This window comes from Emys orbicularis, chromosome 1, assembly GCF_028017835.1.
Source record: "Emys orbicularis isolate rEmyOrb1 chromosome 1, rEmyOrb1.hap1, whole genome shotgun sequence".
Classification (NCBI taxonomy): Eukaryota; Metazoa; Chordata; order Testudines; family Emydidae; genus Emys; species Emys orbicularis.
This window is the reverse complement of record NC_088683.1, coordinates 103,399,298-103,423,842: the sequence shown is the minus strand read 5'-3', so window position 1 is coordinate 103,423,842 and position 24,545 is coordinate 103,399,298. Positions and strand designations below refer to the sequence as shown.

General features: G+C 43.8%; 1 protein-coding gene across 2 annotated transcripts; it reads left to right on the top strand.

The window, feature by feature from the left end:
• On the top strand, positions 1-24,309 carry TCP11L2 (t-complex 11 like 2). 2 transcript variants are annotated; one of them, XM_065407529.1, is made up of 10 exons: positions 1-77; positions 11,406-11,575; positions 12,854-12,989; positions 14,251-14,371; positions 14,922-15,142; positions 16,442-16,578; positions 17,473-17,663; positions 20,402-20,583; positions 22,489-22,661; positions 23,366-24,309. In XM_065407529.1, the coding sequence occupies exons 2-10, from the start codon at positions 11,440-11,442 to the stop codon at positions 23,608-23,610; spliced, it is 1,542 nt and encodes a 513-aa protein (XP_065263601.1). In that variant the 5' UTR covers positions 1-77; positions 11,406-11,439; the 3' UTR covers positions 23,611-24,309. The 2 variants fall into 2 exon arrangements, with proteins under 2 accessions (XP_065263601.1, XP_065263595.1); XM_065407523.1 differs by lacking the exon at positions 1-77 and adding an exon at positions 1,048-1,113.
• Positions 24,310-24,545: the final 236 nt, after the last annotated feature.

Here is a 24,545-nt window from a genome sequence, read left to right as displayed (position 1 = left end):
ATCAGGCTGACCTGGTCCCCGGTGGGTGCCCTGCGGAGGAGCAGCGCCCACAGCAGCACCCAACACAGCTTGCAAACGTAAGGACTATGTTCCTATTCTTGGTGCACCAGCAAAGGTTTTGCGAACCCGCCTCTCCCCCGGGGGGGAGCGGGGCAGTGGATGTTGGGGAGAGGATGGATGGGGGTGCGGGGGATTCAGTGCCGGGGGGGGGGGTAGTGGCATTAGAACAATTTTTGTAGCGCGGGTACTCAAAACTATTCAGCAAAACTGTAAACTCTGTACATGCTGGAAACCACTTCAAGCCTCGGGGTGCTGCTTCCCCCCAGCGCCCCTCATTCCAGCACCCCTGGATGGGGGGGCGGTATAAGGGGTCGGGGCAGCGGATGGAGGGGGAGGATGGATGGGGGGATTCGTGCGGGCGGATGGGGGAGGGTATCAGAGGTGTGGGGAGCGGAGCAGCGGGAGGGATGGGGAGACTGGGGGGAATGAGGGAGGCTATCGAGGGTGGGGGCAGCGGATGGAGGGGGAGACGGATGGGGATTCCGTGCGGGTGGGGTTGAGGAGCGGGGAGTGTATCGGGGGTGGGCGGAGCGGGGCAGTGGATGGGGGTGGCAGATGGGGGGAGTCCGTGCCCGCGGGGGGCTGAGGATGGGGGAGGCTATCGAGGGGGCAGCAGGGTGATCCCCTCCCCTCCCCTTGGGCGCCTCCTGAGCCGGGACCGGGGGGAGGCGCACCGAGGACATGGACCTTCCGTAAACACCATCCAGCCCTTCCCCCTCCCGCCTGGACGGTTCCATTCTGTCCGGAGAGGGGGGCACCTACCCCCCCCAACAGAACTAAACCCAGAACCGCGGACTGGCGGAGCGGGAGGGCGATCCTGCTTCTCTCTGATTATTGTCCGTCGGCCCCCCCCCCCCAGCCTGAGCCTCCCCCCAGCCTCCATATGCGTGGCCGAGCTGAGCGAGCTACAAAGGGTTAACCCCCCCCACCTCTCGGCGGGATGGAAGCGCCCAAGGAGCTACTAATAGTCTCGGATAAGTGTCTCGCGGGGGGGCCGGGGGTTTAAAGCCCCGACAGCTGAGCGGCAGCGCGAGAGGTAGCACGGGCCGCAGGGTGAGCCCCCCCCCATCCCGGGACTACCCAGGGAGCTGCCCTCCGGGGACTGGGTGAGCGCGGGTCCCCGGGAGCGGCCGGGCCCCTGCGGGGGGGCCCTGGCTCTGCCCCCCCAAAACGGGCGGGGGGGGGGCTGGGTTTGGGGGGTGTCACGTTCTGGGCAGACGTTGCCCCGCTGTACTAGGGAGGCGGCTGAGCCCCTCCGGCGGTGTGTGTGTGGGGGTCGCTGATGCCACCTCCGTGTTTGTAAACAAACCCCGCTTGGCCCTTGGGGACTGTCTCCCCCCCCGTGGGGGCGCTGGCAGAGGCCGGGGGCGGCCGTGCGGGGTCGGAGTTGGGGGGGGGGGGGGTTCCCGCGCCCGGCCGGGGTTCCCTTGGAAGCGCTGTTTGTTTTGCTGGGCTGGTGCCAAAGCTCCTGCCTCCAGGCACTGCCAAAAGCGCCGCTGGGGGAGGAGCCCTGGCCAGGCGGGGCGGAGCCGCTGGGGAGAGGGTGGCTGCAGTGGGGGGCTCGCCCCGTGGTGCAGCTGCGGGAGAGGGGTGAACAGAGCCGCCGGCCTATTGCTTGTGTGTGAGGAGGAGGAGGGGGGGCAAGTTGCTCCTGCACGTGCCCGCGGGACTCTGCATCCAGGCTCCGATCGCCTGGATCGGCTGCAAGGGCTGGCAACCTCCTCACTTCGGAAAGGTCAGCGTGCCTGCGGGACGGAACATCCCCGGGCCGACCTGCTGCCGCCCTCTGAGGTCGGCTTCTTTACGTGATAGCCCACTTTGCCTCGTGCCTGACACAGATTATTTCGGAAATTAGCAGCTGTTCAGCAGTAGAAAGGTTTGTTACCCCTGGAGACGTCAGTGCTCACCTAGGCTGGCAGAGAAGCAGCATCCGTCCCTTCAGAGGGCAAGGAGCGCACATTTGACAATAGGACTGTGGTCTGTGAACCCTTGGGGAGGGTGTCTGCAAACTATGTGTAAGATTTTTTCAAAGGCATCTGCATCTCCATTTTAAACTTTTATGGGGTCCTAACATGAAAAAACTTTGAAAATCACTGCCCTAGCTCTACTGAAACTGACATAGTTCTCACTGCTTGTGTTGATGTTTCTGTGAGAACTAAGCATGTCTTGCTTTTTTTTTTTTTTTTTTTTAAAAGGGCAAAAAAACCCCATAAACAACTTGTTTGTATATTCTCAATAGAAAAGCAAGAGGGGGCTCTAGGCAGAGTTTTTCCTTTATACTAGCAAAGGACAACAGTGTGCTGTACTCAGTGTAAACTTTATTGACATAAATGTGCTTGTACCTTAACCATCATCATACTTCACAGCCCATAGCTAACTGGTTGTCTATGTAAATTTAATCAACTAACAATAAACATGCCACAGATCTGAAGAAATATATGTGGGAATAAAGGTTTGAAAGAAAACTGAGGAAGCCCTGAAAACCCTAATCAAGAAAATTAATTGATGTTTCTAAACGAATGCTGTAGACAAAAGATACAGATGTCACACACAAAAACTTGTGTAGATCTCTCAGCAAAACACTTCCTAACAATAAAAAAAGGACTGGTGCTTCAAACCAAACAAGACTAACAACTTGTTACAAACTACCATAGACTAAGAGGGAAAGTGAGGGAATTCTCTAACTTTTAAAACACAGCTTCCACTAGCCCTGACATACTGTACAAGTACATATCAATGCTACAGCAGAAGTCAGAGCACCTGATTTTGGGGGAGGGGGAAGTAGCACAAACTGCAGATGCAGTAGGCATTGGCTTGTTCTGGCAAAGGTAAAAAGAACTTAAACCAAATGAAAAGAAACAAGACTCATCAATCCAGACTAGTAAACGTTAGGCAGAACACTTCCAAGGCCTACACAAAGGGATCCAGCGTGGAAATCTTACTTGACGCTCCCCGAGTTACGCAAATCCGACGTACGCAAATCTGAGCTTACGGGAAAAAGTTCCGTAAACTAGAAATAGGAGGGTTTTGTTTTTTGGGTTTTTTGTTTTGTGTAATGGATGGAGATATGTATGGTCTGAACAGAATGCTTGTGTAAGTCAGGGAGCATCTGTATTTTTAAAAAATGCGTTTGAAGCCTCTATTAAAGGAAAAACTCAATCCTTCCTCAAGATACCTCGTATATTACATGAACTAAAGGAAACCCTTCAGGAAACTTAAACTGGGGGAAATCACATGGCCCAGATAATGTCAAAGAAGATACCTAATATACCCAGGCAGTCATTCTAAAACTGTTTTACCTAATCCTGCAGTCTAGACACTTCCCTGATATGTGTCATATGGACTAATTAGCCTAATATATAAAAGCAAGATTCCCTCAACCCAAACAACTATAGAGGTATCTATGTCAGCAGCAAAATATTCCATAGTATCTTCCTTTAAAAGAATACAAAATTTGACTAACAATGGAATCTGTAAAAACAACCAGGAGTCCTTGTGGCACCTTACAGACTAACAAATTTATTTGGGCATAAGCTTTCGTGGGCTAAAACCCACTTCATCAGATGCATGGAGTGGAAAATACAGAGGCAGGTATAAATACACAACATATGAAAAGATGGGAGTTGCCTTACGAAGTGGGGGGGTCAGTGCTAACCAGGGGCGGCTCCAGGCACCAGCGCAGCAAGCGCGTGCCTGGGGCGGCAAGCCGCGGGAGGCGGCCTGCCGGTCGCTGTGAGGGTGGCAGTCAGGCGGCCTTCGGCGGCGTACCTGTGGGAGGTCCGCCAGTCCCGCGGTTTCGGCAGCAATTCGGTGGCGGGTACGCCGAAGCCAGGGGACCAGCAGATCACCCGCGGGCATGCCGCTGAATCCATGTGACCGCGGACCGCCCACAGGCGTGCCACCGAAGGCCGCCTAACTGCCGTGCTTGGGGCGGCAAAAAACATAGAGCCGCCCCTGGTGCTAACGAGCCAATTCAATGATGGTGGAAGTGGGCTATTGTCAACAGTTGACAAGAAGGGAGGAAAATCACTCTTGTAGTGCTAATGAGTTCAGTGTAATCAAGGTGGCCCATTTCAAACAGTTGACAAGAAGGTGTGAGTATCAGCAGGGGGAAAATTAGTTTTTGTAGTGACCCATCCACTCCCAGTCTTTATTCAGGCCTAATTTGATGGTGTCCAGCTTACAAATTAATTCCAGTTCTGCAGTTTCTTGTTGGAGTCTGGTTTTGAAGTTTTTCTGTTGAAGAATTGCCACTTTTACGTCTGTTATTGAATGTTCAGGGAGATTGAAGTGTTCTCCTACTGGTTTTTGAATGTTATGATTCCTGATGTCAGATTTGTTTCCATTTATTCGTTTGCGTAGAGACTGTCCGGTTTGGCCAATGTACATGGCAGAGGGGCATTGCTGGCACATGATGGCATATATCACATTGGTAGATGTGCAGGTGAACCAGCCCCTGATGGTGTGGCTAATGTGGTTAGGTCCTGTGATGGTGTCCCTTGAATAGATATGTGGACAGAATTGGCACCAGGGTTTGTAGCGGGATTTGGTTTCTGGGTTAGTGTTTTTGGTGTGTGGTTGCTGGTGAGTATTTGCTTCAGGTTGGGAGGCTGTCAGTAAGCAAGGACTGGCCTGTCTCCCAAGGTCTGTGAGAATGAGGGATCGTCCTTCAGGATAGGTTGTAGATCCTTGATGATGCGCTGGAGAGGTCTTAGTTGGGGGCTGTAGGTGATGGCTAGTGGCGTTCTGTTATTTTCTTTGTTGGGCCTGTCCTGTAGTAGGTGACTTCTGGGTACCCTTAATCTGTGAAAGTCAAATTGGATTCCTTCCTGAGAAATTGACCACATCTTTACCTTACGGGTCCTGTTCAATATAGGCTTTTATACTGCATTTATCACCGTAGTATTTGAGCACCTTCCAATACTATGTTAAGTAATGTGGCTACACAGCTGTCATTTGTTGTTTGTTCTCTCATTTCTTCCCCAGAGGGAGAAACGAGTGGATTGTCTTGTTAAATATACCTGTTGGGGTGTGTGTGTTAGAGAAGGCACGGTCAAAGAAATGTGCCTTGCACTTGGAGCAGATAGTGGTGCTGTTTGTGATAGTGCTTACTTCCTGGTGGAGTTCATTCCATGGTCTCAGACCACCCCCAGAGAAGGTTGTCTTCCACACAGACAAGCTTTACTTTTATTGCGGCAAGTTCCACTGTGCCAAAGGAATGAAGTTGTTGATCATGCTCTCTGTCCCTCTGAGCTTTTAACAGTGTTTTGGGTATCCTGTGTCCTCATAACAAACACGTAAAAAGCCAGGGGAGAAGATTTAAAAATAATTGTTGACTCAGTCTAGCATCCAGGAATGAACCTTAAATTGCTGCACAATAGAATTGGTGGAAAACCACATAACCTAATTAAAATTCATGTGCAATCCACCCAGCACAGGATAAAAATAAGCATGCCATAAAAGGCCTTCATGTAAAAAGGGGAGTAAAACCGGATATAACTTCAGGTCGAACCTTCTTGCATGCTAGTGACTTATCAACCTTATTGGAACAATCATCAGACTTAGGGCAGGTCTACACTAGAAGCACTACATTGGCACAGCTGCAACACTGCAGTGCGTCTGGTGAAGACGTTTTATGCCAATGGGAGAGTGCTCTCCCATCGACATAATTACTCCACCTTCATGAGAGGCAGAAGCTAGGTTGATGGAAAAGCGTCTCCTTAGGTTGCTCTAACTTCCATCGGTCAGGGGTGTGTGTCTTTTCTTCACACACCTGAGTGACGTAAGTTAGATCAATTGAAGCACTAGTGTAGACCTGCCCTAAGTTTTTCTCTCTGTTGTATAGTGGGAATCCCATCTATGTAGTTGTACTCTCATCTAGACAAGATGGCAGCACATAGGACCCAGTAAGTGAAACTGGAAAACAAATACATTTCAAAAGTCTGTAAACAAACTAAAATGCTGTTACAGAGATAAGGAAACTGAACATGTGCTAAATTATATTTGTACTTGGCCTTCCAAAATAAATTTCAGGGAGCTTAGACTGGCTATAGAAAAAGCTCTTCCAATTTACACAATAAACTACTAGATTAACCCTCCAGTATAACTATTGCGGAAACATAATACTATAATTCAACCCAGTCTATTAAGTAGAAGTGCAGTCTGGAGCCCAATTTTAGCAGTTAATTACACTTTTGGGGATAAACTCTGTAAAACATCTGCAAACGAATATATGTACATTTCCCCCTCCCCCACACACTGCACCCCAAACAATGACTGCAGAGCAGAGTTATTGCTTTCCTCCTTCTAGTGCCATCTCAGCCAACACAGCAAATTTGCTTTCCATCTCAAGCTTCTGGAAGGTATTCTATAAAAAAAATAAAAAATAAATCCAAGTGAAAACCAGATCCACTCCCATATATTGTTGCTGAACAACTATCATATCCTGACAAGTAACATGATCAGTACCACCCCGTATCAAAAAAATACTCAAGACATTGGACCAACACATAAAAGTCACTGGGAAGAACAAATAAAAACCAAGATAGTTCTGTCCCGTGATCTTCAATAATCTATCATGTGGGCAGACTACCTCACTACACTGAATGTAAAAAGCTAAGTTTGACTCTTGCCAGCTACCCAATTGGTGGCCACAAATGGGGGGGATACAAACACTCTAAATCAAGAAGTGAAAATTTAGGCAGATGGCTTTCTTTTTCCAATCTCCAAATATGAGGGAGTACAAGAGATTTCCTGGATTTATCAGGGATAATAAACATTTTATATCAAAAATCAGGGAAGAAAAACTGAGTGCACAACTTGGAAGAAAGGAGACTAAATTGCAGAGAAATGATCACGCTACATAGCAACCAACCTCTGCATCAAGAATGTCCACTAATGTTTATGGATGCAGGGTGTATATATATCATACATTTAGAAAATGTGAACCCCTCACCTGGGCAGTTTGTACTTACCTCTGACAAATACCTAAGGGGTCTCTTTCTCCTTCACCTGGTAGCTGTTGGATGAGCTTTTAAAAAAAAAAAAAAAAAAAAAAAGTACTGAATTTATATTTCCAATTTCTGCTTGTTATACCACAGAAAATACAGGGAGGGGGGATGCTTATTGTTTGGTGCATCTGTTACAGTGACAATATGCCAGTAATGTCCAGATCCACAATATTAAGATCTGTGCAGAATGCATTCCCCCAACACCCCTGAGAACTTCGCTAAGAAATGACCTTTGCCAGCAAAGACTTGATACTCTTGCCCTGTGTCATCTTGTGTTGGGCTGCTGGAGTTTATAATTAAAAGCTTGTGAATAACTACATCAGAAAAATGAATAGGTTTCCTCTGTTTCATGCATACACATGCCTCTGCTACAGGAACAGGTGTTAGTCTTGAGTCACTTGGTGGTACACAGGTGTGTGCATCACTAAATAACATATTCAAGACCCTTGGCTGTTAATATCAGCAGAGTCAAAGGATTAAATGGGCATAGAAAGTGATTCACTGCTCACCCCATGAATGTGGACCTTCCAGCTCAATGGTGAAGCATGTAGTGACATTGCAAGCTTTCCTCACAATCTGTTCAGTCTTTTTTGGGGGGGGGACAGGCATCCTCAATCTTCAGGTTTGCAAGGCACCTATTCACGACAGCTCAAAACACTCACAGTTGAGAGTTAACGCTTGTAGTGAATATTATACATTGTGAGGAAGAACTTTTTTTTAAAGCATATAATATAATGCCATGTGTCAGAGGTCTAGTCAAGCACCTCCTCATGGCCAGTCACCAGATTGCTGTGAGGGAACAGAGCTGCTAGATCCTGTGTGTTTTAAGCCTCCAGTCTGAACAGAATCCAGTTGCTGCCGACAGTTTGGGGTGCAGATCTATCTGGCACCCACTTCTGAGAGCTCAGAGCATGTGGCCCACTGTTGAGTTCCTGGAACTAGTACTGGCCCCTCAGACTTCCTCCCCCACCACCTCAGTAGCTTACATACCACCTTTTCCAGAACTCCACGTGAAGGAGTGAGCCTTCTGGTTACCCTATGTGCCCCTTGAAGAGGTAATGTCTACACAAGGATAAAAAAACCTGTGGCTTGCTCAGGTCAGCTGACTCAGGCTCGCAGGGCTCGGGCTCTGGGGCTGAAAAATCATTGTGTAGACATTCAGGCTGGAGCCCAAGCTCTGGGACCCTGTGAGGGTGGAAGGTCCCAGAGCTTGAGTTCCAGCCTGAGCCCAATTGTCTACACAGCAATTTTTAGACCCATGAGCCCAAGTCGGCTAACCTGGGCCCGCGCCAGCCATGCTGCGAATCTTATGTTCCTGTGGATATGTCTACACAGGGATAAAAGAATGGTTCACCTAGTCCAGTATCCTGTCTTCTGACAGTGGCTGGTGCCAGATGCATCAGAGGGAATAAACAGAACAAGGTAATTACTGAGTGATCCATCCCCTGTTGGCCAGTCCCAGCTTCTGGCAAGTGATAAGATGTAACAGGTACAGGTTTATAACACACCTCTTGCTATTAAAGAGCTAACTCGCATTTATACAAAAATAATAAACCCTACATTCATTTCCATGCTTCAGTTTCCTCACCACTCTGTAACGTTCATTGGGCTAGGGTCAGTCCTTTGGAGCCATCCAATATCCTTCTGTAGCAGTGCATGATTTGTGTTCTGAAATGTGGTGCTTTCTTCCCCAGCTTGCCTACTCTGACCGTGGCTGGTCTGTCCTCTTATCCTTTCCTGCTCAAACTTCCTGTGAATCCTTTTGCTTTGGTAGCTTTCCAATTCTCCTGCCCACCTACAGACCAGCTTGGCCAAACTGGTTTCCCAGCGTGGGGATCTTTCATAGCATAATTATTGTATGGTCAAAGCACAGTCATTAAAACTATGTACTCCCTGTTGTCCTCAGTCTGGTATGTACCTGCTTCAGGTTCTGATGTTGGATACACAGAGAGGTATTCGTGATACAGCAATTTCCATAGCAACAACTTCATAATACCAACCAGAATTCATTAGTTGTAAAGACAGAGCCTCTACATCATCAGTCTGTTGAGCCCTAGATATCAACGATAAATCCTGTGTTTATTGTATATTTCTATTCTCTATAGATGTTGTGACTTTTTAAAAAGTCACGATTCTGGGTAGAATAACTTATAATGTCAGCTCAGATATTCAATATTTTGGAAGCTAGCTGTGTGCATGCCTCTCCATATGTGCTTTAGGCCCTGAAATATGATGTGTTGCTGCTCCCAACAATGACATACTCCTGCTGTCATCAGATGGAAAAAATAGGTACCCTGCAGATCCTTTAAGTATAATCATATTTGCTCTGTTATGCTCTCTCTTTTGAGGGATGGGGCTGAATAACATTGATCAAGGAATCTGGAGCCCTTCATTTCTACCATAGGTTACTTGTTTCAATTCTTTCCTAGTTAGTAGTTTTAGTAGGTCACTATTGTAGATTTCAAGTCCAGAAGAGCCCACTCTGATCATCTAGTCTGGCCTCCTGCATAACACAGGACAGTAAGTCATGTATCAAGCCCACAACTAAAAGGTCCACAAGAGACTTCCCAGGTCTTGAACCCATGAGCCCTCTAACTGAAAGAAGAATCCTACCATAGTTCCACAAAGCTACTGCACAATGTTGTCAGCTGTTCTTTCTAATGTGTGAATGAGCTGGGGCCCAAAAAACAAGTTAAGCAGTGGATAGGTACCCACATTAAAAACTCCAGCAATCTGACTCTGGTGTTTGGTATTCTCATCGGTGAGACGGTGGGTTGAATAGACATAGAAAACAAATTTCCCTCTAGCCCCTAGACATGGCCTCTTCAGACTAAGAGTTAAAATAGCAAGGAAGCTTGCACTGACACTGCTGTAACTACTTAGGTATAAATCGAGTCCATTAGCTTTCTTAATCACTAAGTAATGAACTTAACAGTTTGCAAAGAACTACTGATGAAGTTGGTGTTGCTGATTCAGTAGATCTCACTTTCTTCTGAGACAAAATGGTGCTAGGTAGCCTCTCGTATTAGAAGTGTCTAACTGTGGGCATCAAGCACTTTATGCAAGATTAGCTGTGCCAGTCTTGGTGTCCTGCGCAAACTCCATTTTGGATAATTACATGGACTATCTGTTTAAATTCCACCTTCAATTTTAATTAATGTATTTACTTCCTGTCCTAAGTCTGCAAAACATTGCATAGTGAAGCTACGCAACTGTCCTGCTCCTTCCCAGACGTGACTTAATTTCTCTGTTGTGGGATGTGATTTCATACATACAGTTTTGTGAAGTGTGAGGGCCCTGTGAGTTGCCATATACCATAAATGTAACATTAGTTTTTTATTAATAGTAACTTCATTGTTTATTTTGTTTGTTTTTGTTTTTTCCTCATCTCATCTCTGGAGAAAACCTTTCCAATTCAACACAATTATTAGTCTGATTCTGTGGCTTGCTCCTTTTAGGGGAGTCCTTTCACATTTCAAGATCCATGAAGAAATTGAATGTCTTTGACAAGATGTATTAGTCCCCTCTCTCCCCTTAAACATAGCTCCTGCCCCTGTAACTGCAGTAACTTTGTGGGAGAAAGTGCAGACCAAGTGCAGAAACTAAGGGTACGTCTACACTTACCGGAGGGTCCGGCGGCAGGCAATCGATGTTCTGGGATTGATTTATCGCGTCTGGTTTAGACGCGATAAATCGATCCCGGATCGATCCCGGAAGTGCTCGCCGTCGACGCCGGTACTCCAGCTCGGCGAGAGGAGTATGCGGCATCGACGGGGGAGCCTGCCTGCCGCGTCTGGACCCGCGGTAAGTTCGGACTAAGGTACTTCGAATTCAGCTACGTTATTAACGTAGCTGAATTTGCGTACCTTAGTCCGAAGTGGGGGCTTAGTGGGGACCAGGCCTAAGGTGCCTTCAGAATGCTACTCGGCACCTAAATTCATCAGAAGGGTAGTGTTTTAAGGAGTACCTTTAAAGAGTTTGAGAGCTCTGCTTCTGATGCTCTTGACAGCACAATACCTTCTGCGTAAAGAGTAGATTAGAGGTTGATGCTGCTGACATTCATCTTTAATATTCATTTAACTTCTTGCAGAATTGAAAGTTTAATTCTTAGGATTTGTACAATCCTATACATGTTACAAATTAAGCAGTTAACTTCACAAAACCACTAAACTTCATAACACCCTTATAAAGTAGGCAAGCATTTATCCCTATTTTGCAATGTAATATTCAATGCTCATAACAGTAATTATTGAAATATTGCTGCTTTTGTAAAGAAGTCTTTGGAAAATATGAAGTTCTGGAAAATGTTGATCATGTAAAATTATTTCTTTCCAGGTTCTGTGTACTATATTAAGTGAAGTGATTCAAAATGCCCCTCAATGATGACCAGAACAGTGATTTTGATTCTTCAAGGCTATCTGAAAGCACAGCTTCTTCCAGTGACTCTGAATATTCAAGGCAAAGTTTTACTAGTGACTCTTCAAGCAAACCCAGCTCCCCAGCTTGTAAGCAGATTTAACTTGTACAATAGATATATAGGCTGTATTTGTGTATACGCATGTAGTGAGACTTGGGATTTATAATTGGTACTTCAGAGTGTTAGGAGAAAGGCACAGCTTCTTGTTTGGATCACCACAGCTCCAAGTGGTACAGTCTGCCACCATGAAGCACAAGCAGATCCTTAGTATACATGCAACAGTTGTTACTACTTCCTTCTAAAAGAGTAACCAAAGTTTGCCTAGCAGGGCATTCTTGTCTTGGATTATTCTGGCTTTGGCTTATAGGTTATAAAATAGTACCATTCTGTCCATCCACCAAATGTTGCTTCATATACAAAGGACAAGATGCCTCTATTTAGCCTTTAAACTTCAGAATTACGAAATCAAATCAATAGTGTTGTGACTTGTTTTCACTGAACAGTAAGAAGTCAAAACACAAAATAGACATGTGAAGAAGCAAGTTATTTTGAATGACTTATGAGAATAAATACTACTGTACATAAAATACACTTAATTGTAGAGCACTTCACTGATGCTAACAAATCTTTTTAGTATGTATAAATTTGTCTTAGTTTAAAAGTAAACTTGTTACTGGAACTGAAAGTTTGTACCTGGTATGTTCCCTGTCCTATATCATTCTTCTCAAAAGTACAGTTTCCAAATATGAAAAGTAAACTACAGAAGTTTATTTTAGAAACTTTGTATACTTTCTGAGCAATCGCTCCTTCTTTCAAGTGAGGGTGTGTTATGTCCTTCACAACATAAACTCTTCAGTAAGAGACATTATTAGTGGGGCAAAGACACTGGCATATGCTATGGAGCAGAAGCTGCATATCTCAAAGTAATGAGTTTAGACGGTGGTTACAATGATTATGGAGAGAAATGCATCTGTTTGCTCAGTAATAACATGCAGCCTGTATGCAGGCTTATTTATTTTGACTCTTATGTAAAACCTGTCCGTCCAAAACTCTGGGTCCTGTATTTAAAGTGAGAGGGGTACATTGGCCAAGATATCAGAGTAAACTGCTGCTCTTCAAAACATGCCATGAGAGTCTTCTACCTTCCAAAGATGAGCTGGGAAGACATTCCTTTACCAGATCATTTTAAGGAGATGCTAAGAACTCCCAGTCTAGCTAGCTTCTCATAAATTAGTGTCCAGTTAACAGGAAATAAAATATCATGCCTAACTATTTCCAGGTTTGGTTTTTGCAGTCCAATCCGTCTTTTAAAATTGAACTTACCTACAACTGACTTGTGGCTCTCATTTCCTTTCCTTCATTACAGCAACAAGCCCTCCAAAAACTGTTACATTTGATGAATTGATGGCTGCTGCAAGAAACTTGTCAAATTTGACTCTAGCTCACGAAATTGCTGTAAATGAAAACTTTCACATGGAACACGTAGACCTCCCACAGAACAGGTAAGTTAGTCTTTATACATTTTGCAGAAACTGATATGGGGTATGTGTGTGCATGCAAGGGAAACTGGTCTGAAGGTACACAACCTGCGAAGGTGTTCCACACTTAATGGGGAACTGTCAAGGCTGCAACATTGTGACATAAGTGCTGCAATTTGGTAGGGTTAACACATTTTCTTCTCCTGGACAGGAGCGGCGCCAGGGTTTTTGGCGCCCTAGGTGGGGGTCCTTCCGCACTCACGGTCGTCGTCGGTAATTCTGCAGCGGGGGGGTCCTTCCGTGCTCCCTTCTTCGGGGCACTTCGGCGGCGGGTCCCGGAGCGAGTGAAGGACCCGCCGCAGAATTGCCGCCTAAGACCCGGAGCGCGGAAGGATCCCCCGCCGCCCCCCCAAATCCTGGCGCCCTAGGCAACCGCCTAGGTCGCCTAAATGGAAGCGTCAGCCCTGCTCCTGGAGCATATGGTGCTCTGCCTTATCTATAAGGGGAGATATGTAAGCAATGTGGTATGCACTCTACTTTTGGAGTCCACCTTTAATGTTTCTTGCCAATCTAAGACCTCTGGGAAGAAGGGGGGGGGCGGGGGATAAAGTTGTAGTACTGCCATGTGTATGGTATGTATGGCTTTTATCTATACAGCGTACTCAGTAGCTCAAATGCTGTGTATAAACTATACTCATCTCAGTAATGAACACAGTACTCGTGCTGCTCTGCATACTAAAACGCTCCTGGGAAGTTGGAGGAAGAAAGGAATAATTTACATACCCAGTTTAGACTACAGTGGGAATGGCGAGAGATTATAATTTAAAATGGAATCTGGCCATGCTAGTGAGCCAGTTTTTACAAAAATACAATGGGATTATTGTTGATAACAAGTTAGGGTTGTTCTTTTTATATATATATGACAAAAAATGCTTCTCCAAAAACGTATTACTCAATAGCGCCAAGCTAGTGGAATTGGTTTAATACAGAGTTGGGATAAAAGTCTTTTATACCCAAATACTGAATTGCCAGCACCACTTTCTGCAGTACCAGGATTTTCTTGGGAAACCTCTCATTTTAATTCTTAATCCTGCTTAGTTTTGGGGGGTGATAACCCCGGGTCCAAGGGTGATCTGGTTGCAGATCTAGATCTTCCAATTAGCAGATATGATGATGGTTCTCCACCAGTCATTGGACTGTCTTAAGATTGTGTGTGGTGGTTGTTTTTGTTTTTAAACTCTGTTTACTTCTTTAAATCTTTTTGTGCAAATTCATTTCCCCACAGTTTGGAGGGCAGAGTGAAACAAATTGTACATAAGGCATTCTGGGATCATTTGGAGTCAGAACTGAATGAAGATCCTCCAGAATATTATCATGCTATCAAACTCTTCGAAGAAATTAAGGAGGCAAGTTAGTTTTTTTCCCCCCCCTTTACACCTCCAGTATTGTGTTGACATCTTAGGCCCCAGTCCTGCAAATGATTCCATGTGGGTGGACCCCCACTGTAGTCAGTGGGATACTTCTGCATGTCAGTTGCAGGATGGGGATGTGATACAGTACTATAGTATACCTAGAATACAAAGTCAGAAATCAACTTTCCAAATAGGATCAAGAACTTCCCTTATTACTGGAAATCCTGGTACCAATTCATTAACTTATTAGTAAAGACCTAAAGGTGTTTCTGAAAGGTTGCAAAGGTCTCAGCCAGTAAGCCGGTAAACTTGTCTTCACCAGCTTCTGTATCTGTATTCTGTTCCCTTTGGCTGCATTTCCCATGCTGCTAAATAAAATAGCCTTTGCAATTTCAGGATTTGCAGTCAGGCTCTACAGTGTACCCTTGACTTCTTCAAAAAGCTGCTTTCATTTCATCACAGTTATTAAGGGCTTGCTGGTCTTGTGTTGCTGCACTTATTGAAATGTCTTGTGGTTTTTTTGTTTTTGTTTTTTTCACTTCAGACTCTTCTTTCCTTTTTGACTCCTGGAGCAAACAGGATTCGAAACCAAATCTGTGAAGTCCTGGATGCAGATCTTATAAGACAGCAGGCTGAGCATGATGCTGTTGACGTTCTTGGGCTAGCTAACTATGTCATCATCACTATGGGGAAATTATGTGCTCCAATAAGAGATGACGATATAAAACAGTTAAAAGCAACTGGCAATATTGTAGAATTGTTGAGGTTGGTGTTTGGCTACTTTTCATATCTTTTATTTGTTTAGAAAATACCAATTTTTGACAGACAAGGTGTTTGGGTGGAGAAGAAAGGAACTCAAAACTAACATTAAACTAGAATAGCGGGCTAAGCTAAGAAACTGTCTAAATACTTTCAAGTTGGGTTAGATTAGCAGTAGAGTTGGGTAGCGTGGTACTTCATCTAAGAGTTCTAATTGTTTTGGGTTTTTCACAAGCATATTTTTTCTATGGTGTATGTTAAAGTGTTGCCATACCCTGAAAAGTGTCACTCTTTTTATAAACAAAAAAGAAAAGAAAACAAAAACATCATGCAGTTCCATGTGTTTTACACATGCTTCCATACAGGGCTGGCTCCAGGGTTTTTGCCGCCCCAAGCGGCGCAAAAAAAAAAAAAAAAAAAAAGCCGCGATCGCAATTGCGATCGCGATCTGCGGCGGCAATTCGGCGGGAGGTCCTTCGCTCCGAGCGGGAGTGAGGGACCGTCCGCCGAATTGCCGCTGAATAGCTGGACGTGCCGCCCCTCTCTGGAGTGCCCGCCCCAAGCACCTGCTTGGCAAGCTAGTGCCTGGAGCCGGCCCTGCTTCCATATCAAACTTACTTATTCTTACAAGTTAAAAGGTGAGTGTTCTTGTTTAGAACTGTCCAGGGGGAAAAGTGTACACTCCATCTGGAATATGAAAGTGAAGCTCAATTCTTTGTCTGTACCATTCTCTTTCTTAAAGACTTCACTATTAAAGTTTGATTAACAAATCTGCATGAGCCTCAAATGTATTAGCTCTGTAATATAAAGCAAGAAACTATTTTAAATGTTTTTGCTATCACTTAGGCATGCCTACAGGGAGCAAAGTGGTTGAGTGAGTAGGAGGGAATGAGGTGTTTTGTTTTGGCATAGTCAGAGTTGCTAGAATGTTTTAAATTTCAGTTTGCTTTGGCTGCGATGTGTTAATTGACTCCATATTGCTTCAAAACCTTTCTGTTGTTGGCCTGTGGCACTAATGTCTTGATCATGCAACATCTTTGCCCTAATTTTTGTATCTTACACCAAATATCCCAATACATTATTTAACTCTCCAAAATGCTTTGGTATATAAACTACCATGAAAGTCACTGCAGTGCCAGTACTTTCTCTTCAGTACTTGGAGCCTGTTCTCTAAGGAAGAAGGACTACAAGACAAGTCAAGTATGTAGGTGTACATCAGGCTGTTCAAGAGCATATGAGTTCAACTTGAAACTTCAACTTAATTTCTTCTGTGATGTTGCACTGTAATTTTGTCTTTGCTTTCAGACAAATATTCCATGTTCTGGACCTCATGAAAATGGACATGGTTAATTATACTATTCAAAACATTAGACCACAGCTTCAGCGTAACTTGGTGGACTATGAAAGAACAAAATTCCAAGAAATTCTTGAAGAAACACCAAGTATGTATTATGATGTTTTCAGTTAATCAGATACAGTGGAAACCATTAAAGCCAACCTTTCTCTCTGTTACTATAGGTATCTGTTGAGCAAGGCACCTGGGGGCAAATGTGACCATATCATACCTTTTATATGATAACTAATAATTGTGAAATGCTGACTTTATTGGTTGCTGCTGTTGTAAATGCATAAGACCACACCAAAATGATACAGTTTGTGAAGAACTTGTTCCTGCAATCAAAGCTTTTGATATCTGATTAAAACAGTTCTGCATACATAGGGCTCAGTTTTTATCTTGCAATATATGGAACCACTCTCTTTGTGCATCTGAAAATCTGCTACTGTTCATATGCACATGCACAGTGGTTGGTTTTTCCAGAATACGTTCCATTGCATGCTATGTAATTGGTAGCAGGCAGAGGCAGGATTAAGTCCATAATGAAGCATAGAACAACAAAACCTATTCTCTAGTGAAAATAAAAGTTTAGTTTAGATGTTGTGAAGGCACAAGTGAGTCTTGTTGCAGTGTAAAGATAATACAGTTAAACCATTGTTAAGAAATTTTGGAAGAGGAAGGGAAACTGGTGACATTGATGGCTAATGCACTAGACTTGCTGGAGGTTCAGATAACTGTATTTAAATCTTGCTTGTGCCTCCAGTGCAACTAGTCTGCTATGGGGTTTTTATAACCTGCCCAGAAGCTTCAGCTGGTCACCAGTGTTGGCTAGGTGAAAAAAGCTTGGGGAAAAACTGACTTGAGCAGACTTAAATCCCCTGCAGTCTATTTAGAGATCAGAAATGGAGTTGTCTTGTTCACCTACCTTACTTGTCAATATATTGTACACTTGCATAGAAAATTATACAATAAACCTGTACGGAATCTTGTTATTGTTTAGGTGCTCTGGATCTAACAACAGAGTGGATAAAGGAATCAATAAAAGATGAATTGTTGTCTGTTTCTTGTGAAACTTCTTCATCCCCTGGTGCTGATGGTAGCTCTAAACCAAATCTCAGTCCTACTCTGGTGCTAAACAATGGCTACTTGAAACTGTTACAATGGGATTATCAGAAAAAAGCAATTCCAGAGGTAAGTGAATTCTCATGACTCTTCTTAAATTATCCCAGTGCCTCAAAATTTACTCTTAATTCTCACTGCATGGAAGTACTGGTACAGCAGTTATGCTATTCATGACACTAGATGTTGTGGAACTCTCCTGTAGGACTTCTCTTGCCAAATAATTCCACAAATTTCCTGGTTTCATAGTAGCATGCTCCATAATCAAGGAGCACTTTCCTGGTAAGTATCAGTTGGCTGGTTGTTCTCTGCATTACAATGTCATAGTGCTGGTGATACTGTGTGTGTGTATGCACTTGTGTTCGTGCTCTCTCCTACATAGCAATAGCCTTACTAGTTACCTTAACTGTGATAAGAACAAACTAATGTTAATGGCTAGAGAATTTTCTCCAAGGTTGAATTAATAGGACAGCAGATCATTAGTTCACATTATGAATGATCTCCTTGCCATCGACAAAGGCAGTGCATCCGTTCTGATATTACTGGACTTCTCTGTAGCATTGAAGACATTTGACCATGGAATCCTCCTGTCCTGCCAGAAATAGCAAGTATTAGCAGTTTCCTGCTAATAAGAGTTGGTCATTCCCCTTGGGCCATATATGGAATCATGATTGGCACCTGCTTTGCCATCTGGAGAGTCCCCCAGGGATCAATTCTGTTCAACTGTATGAACCCACTAGAGGAAAATGGTAAAGCAGCATGACTTAAATACTAGCAGTAAGAAAATGATGCCTACCTCCGTTACCTGTACAATTAGTGGTGTGTTTAATCTATCTGCTAGCTATCTAAATACTTGGCTGAGAACAACAATGAATGAAGACCAGATTGGCAGCAGTTAAACCCAGGAAGACTGAAGTGATGCCGGTGGGGAGAAAGGAGCATTTACCAAATCAGTAACCTCACTTTGAAGGACGTGTACTGTTAGATTGTGAAGAGTTTGCAGCATTCATATTCACCTGAACTGTTTACAACTTCTGAATGCCTTTATGCCCAGATTAGTAAAATGTGCCCTCTTCCATCTGAAAGACAAGGTAGACGAGGAAATATCTTTTATTGGACCAATTTCTGTTGGTGAGATAGACAAGCTTTTGAGCTGCATAAAACTCTTCCATCTAAGGTTGGCAAGAAGACTGTTCCTGTTCCTGTCAGATTTGTACTTATCCATGGAACTCGATGGATATGTGGGCTTTAGGCTTGATTATCTTAATTCTCTTCCTATGAATGAAAACTGTAGACTTAAGTTTTTGAAAACAAAAAGTCAGTGTGGAACACTGCATCCAATTGTTCATCAGTGCAGGCTACAAAGAGCACATGAACCCAGTGTTGTTCTCTGTGACTGGCTCCCTGTTCCATACTGGGTCACAGTCAAGGCTTTAGTCCCCATCTTCTACCCCTGTATGGCATTGGCCCAAGTTCCCTGAATGACCACCTCAGCCTGTTTGCTCACCATCTCTTGTGACCGCTACATTCCACTGCAACAATGGTACTGTCATCTGTAACGGTGAAATCTCTATGCAACAGATAACAGTTCGGCTATAAATGGTCCGTTAACCTGGAATTCTCTGCAAGAGATCAGAATGCTGCTAAGAACCTCAGAATTTTCAGAGAAAATGGCCAACCCACTACTTTGACTTAGCCATCCCATAATAATGCACTATAACTATCTTTAAGAAAAGGGGTAGGAGTGTGGGAGAAATCCAGCCTCTCTTGACTGGAGGGAAGAGAAATATGTCTGGACACGTAGGCCCCAGTCCAGCAAAGGATTTAAATAATCTGAGTAGTCCCAGTGAAGTAAACGGGACTTCAAACATGCCTAAGGATAACTGTGCTTAAGTATTTTTCAGGATCGGGGCCTTAATTTTTGGAGAGGCACTTTGATGTCACAGTGATAGGGCTCCATATAAGAAGCTAGATGAACATTCTCATTGTACTACTCTAGAAGTTATTTTTCCATTGCAAACTGCTGAAAGAGTAGATACACCTTAAAATCCACCAAAGTGTCCTGTTACTAACATTAAATTATCCATCTACCCAGATGTTTTATGACTAGTTACTATTACTACTTGGAGCTGGTCAAAATATTTTGAATTTTTAATGACACAACCCCCCTGAAACTATTAAGTCTTCTTTTTTGAAACCCAGTTCTGTATATATTGGATATGTTCTTCTGCTCAGTGTGGGTGAATTTATTTAGTTTGAAAATGATTAGCATCATCCTGATCCTGGGCTGCTCCAGGGGTTTGAGTGGCCAGCTCCTAGGACTGTCCTATGGGCAGCAAGCTGCAGCCCCACCCCCACCACACACTTGGGCTCACAAGGGAGGCGTCTGAAGGCAACCTTAGGTCAGTCTTCCGCAGTTCACAAACTGAAGGAATCTTCCCTCGACTGTGTTCAGGACTTCTAGGGCTCCTAATGCCACTCTGGCCCTCTTTACTTTCTATAAAGGGGCAAGAGTTGAGGTAGGACTTCGCCATACATTTTTCTATTTCTTGATTAAGATTTTTTTTAATCTATTAAAAAGTAATTTTTTTTGGTTTATTTTAAAAGGAACTGTATAATACTACGTATGCAAGGGGTTGGCTATAATTACTGTGAACTTCTTGACTTTTGAGTACTGAAATTTTCTGCTGCAATGTTGCATGAAAGTAGCTTCTCCTCTGTCCCCCTCGAATTACTTGTTAGGGCATTCGCTGAAGTCTCAATTTGGTATCGCTTACAGCTTACAGTAATCAATGCTATTCTAATTCTAGACGTTAATAACAGATGAAGTTCGTCTTCAGAAGTTGAAAGAGAAGCTGAATGAGTTACGGATTATAGCCTGTGTATCTCTTATAACTAGCAATATGGTGGCCACAACTATTGTGGGCTTACCTGATTTTGCTGACAAATTAAAAAGGATTTCAGCTGTTCTGCTGGAAGGGATGAACAAGGAGTAAGTTCTTTCTCACTTTTTTTTTTTCTCTTTAAAGAAAAAGGCCAGGTGGTTTTTAACAAACTTTACTGGTGGTGTGTTTTTTACAGAAATAGTTAAAATGTTGTATAGCCTATGTACCTTGTTACTGATATGAATATAATAATCCATTTATTATGAATCACTCTTAAACCTACATGTGTACTAGTGAAAACAGTTGCCTAATGCAAACTTCATTGCATTGCGACCCCCCCCTTCTGATAACCAAAATTACTACATGACCCCAGGAGAGGGGACCAAAGCCTGAGTCCGCCTGATTCCCACTGCCCTGGATGGAAGAGCCAAAGCCCAAGCCCCACTGCTCTGGATGGGGTAGGGGCCGAAACCGAAGCCCAAGGGCTTCAGCCCCCACCAGGGCTGAATCTCTTGGGCTTCGGTTTCGGTCCCAGGCAGTGGGGCTTGGGTTTCAGCCCTGAGCCCCAGCAAGTCTAAGCCAGCCCTGGCGACCCCATTAAAATGTGGTTGTGACCTAAGTTCCTTGTAAGTTGTGCGGCAAGGCACCCAGCCCAGGCCCACCGGGGCTGCTGGGCAGAGGAGCCCCTCGCCTGGCCCGGTCTGGCCCAGCCCAGGCCCACCGGAAGTGCTGCGGCTGGAGAGAGGAGCCCCTCCCCAGGCCCAGCCCAGGTCTGCCAGAGCTGCCGGGGAGAGGAGCCCCTCCCCTGGCCTGGCCCAGCCCATCCCAGGCCCACCGGAAGTGCTGCGGCTGGAGAGAGGGGCTTCTCACCTGGCCCTGAGCTGCTGCAGTGAGAGAGGGATGGGGGGAGTGCGCGCTCTCTCTTCCCCCCTCCCCCGCCCCCGCTGCAGCCCCGTGGCAGCCTGTACCACAAACCCCTCATCCCTGGCCTTACCCAGAACCCGCCCCACAACCCTCTGCCCCAGCCCTGAGCCCCCTCCTGCACCCCAAACCCCTCTGCCCCATCGCAGAGCCCTCATCCCCCACACACCAACCCTCTGCCCCAGCCCTGAGCCCCCTCCCACACTCTAAACCTCTCGGCCCCACCCCCCCACACACCTCCATATTGGTACACATAACAAAATTCATTCTGCACATGGACCTAAAAAATTAGAGGGAACACTGGTCATGACCCACTTTGGTGCCCTGACCCACAGTTTGAGAACTGCTGGCCTAATGCATGCATATAGTTTAATTCTTTTTTACAATTTAAACTTTTGTACTGAAAATCTGACACAAAATTCAGTGTATAGTGTTGAAATTTCTCCAATTATGCACCATTCAGGTCAGCCAGACAGTGGCAGTGCAAGCTTCATCATGTTGCTCTGCCAATTGCTTCAGTCTTTCACGTTATTCATTCAGTTCGTGGCTCCTCTGCTGCAATTGCCACTAGTGCTACAAATTGTGGCGATGGTGATTTTGTTTATGTGTGTTGTGGACACTGCCCTATATGGACTGGCATTAAGAATAGAAACTTGGTTCACGTGTGCCACCAAACAGCTGTTTGGTTGCAACAACTCTGTCAGTCATTACTTGGGCAATTTGAACTGTAGACCCAGGTTTCAGCTAAGTGTACTTAAGTATTTTCCTGGACTGGGACCACGGTATTTAAGTGCATGTTTAACTTTAAGCACATGTATTAGTCTCATTGACACCAACAGAATTTAATCATATGAGCAGTCCTTTCTCTTCCTCCTCCCTCACATCCCTGCCAATGGGATCTACTCTTATCCTGGGGTGGAAGATTTGTGTCTCATATCTGGAAAAGCTGACAAAGTTTGCAAAAATCTACCTGGCTCTCTCATTTTTATTGGAGATGACTAATTTAAAAAGAAAAGAAAATGGGGGAATAGCTATGCAACTGATGTTACAAGAACTGTTAGAGTTAAATGCTCAAACTTTTTTCTTTTCAGAAAATTTGATTTGAAAGAGGCTCTGAATACTATAGGTGTTCAGATTTGCAGTGAAGTGAACAGGTCCCTGTCTGAGAGAGGATTTCCCACTCTCAATATGGAAATTCAAAACAGCCTAGTGGGTCAGATCTGTAGCATTGTTGAAGAAGATAATCCCATGAGCTCCCTGATTGGTTAGTATAATTTTTGTGGTTCTCTGGTTGTATGCATGTATGCAATTTTTTTTTTTTTAAATAAATGAAGGCTAATTGCCCATCCATACTGTAAAAATTAAATTAATTCACTAAAGTTAAAGATTGACTTTTTATTGTGAAAAAGTTAAAATGAAAGTAACTTTCTTACAGTAAATATTGGGTCATAAAGTGTGCAAACCTGTGCTGCTTCTATTGTTTATATCAAGACAGTCTTCTGAAAGATTGGTTCGGGGGGACAACAAAGTTAGAAAGAGTCCAGAAATATGAGCAGAATGCTCTCAGTGATTCTGGGATGTTCTCTGTGAACCTAGAAGTGCCAGGATTTCAGAGGGGAATTTAATTAATACCTAATTGCGGATTGTGTGCACCAGTGGAGGATCTACCTCCCACAACTTGGGGTTTAACTCCATCTTCATTATAGCTGTGCATCTATTTCACAACATAAATCCTATTGCTCAGTCTGAAGGTTGTCCCTCTACAATGGGAAAAATGTGACTTTGTTCTAAATTAAAACTGAAGGGAGGAAGATAGGGAAAGGTAGCATTCAAGCTGTGTCTCTGCTTATTTTGATTCTTCCATGTGCCAATGTGTGAAGTATTTCTAAGGCAACTGTGGCTTGACACTTTGGATTTACATTTATATGGTCTGTTCTATCATGAACTCAGTTATCTTCTCTGTTTCAGATAAACGAATCCAGCTATATATGAAAAGCCTGCTTACTCTTCCAACCATTCAGAAATGTATGCCTACGATTCCAGGAGGCCTTGCTGTGATTCAGGCAGAGATAGAGTCTATTGGATCTCAGTACGCAAGCATTGTGAATTTTAATAAACAAGTGTATGGACCATTCTATGCAAATATTCTTCGAAAACTGCTTTTTAGTGAGGCACCAATGGGAAAAACAGGAACTGATGCTTCTACTAATTGAGGGAAAAGAATGATCTGGTTATGCATCCAGCCCTTTTCCCTTCACAGTATTTATTATAAAGATATTGTGAATTCTGTTCCCTCAATGTGCATAATTTAGTTCAATGACTGTTACTGAGACAGGGACAGACAGAGGTGTATCCAAAGGAGAATAGACCCTATAAAGTGTGTACAGGTAAAGCTTCCAAAATTCATTGGAATGAAACTAATTAATATATATATTTTCATGAACTTAATCTGTTTAATGGATTTTAACACTCATTGTACCTGATCATTGTTAGTGTCTTCTTCCCAAGCAAGCATTTTTGACTTAGTGTAAATATGGAGAAGTACCTCTTGGTTTTGCTACTATTACCATTTAATCAATGGAACTCTTAGCACTCTTATTAAAAAAAACGTACTAAATACATTACGTATACTGGTGCAATGACATAAAATGATGAAATTTTAGTTCAAATGTACTTTACTTACAGTGCTTTATTGGTGACACTACATAACTGAATATGAATCACTTCTTGAAAGACTTAAAGAGGAAAATATAGTGTAATTGAACTTGTAACAAAGTAAAGAATCAAATTAGGTCAAATCCTGATGATATCGTTATTGGGATCATAATTTGGCCTATCTTTCACTAGCGCATGCCACATTACTATAAATGGTATTAAGTGTACCAGTTATAGAGTGAATACGTCTTGCAAAATAGAAACATTTCAGAATTTGTCAAATGTAATCCAGCAATAAAAGATAAGTCTAACAATTCTTTTATTCATGGAAAACTAACTTGGGTGCTGACTTCAATTTCCTTACACAAACAAATGGTTCTAAAAGTTATCTAAAAGAGGTCATATTTTCCTTTAATTAAACATTTGGAGGCCTAATCTGCTTTTTATACATGTAGCAGTTGCAACTTCGATCTTCGGAGGTGCTTAGGCACCT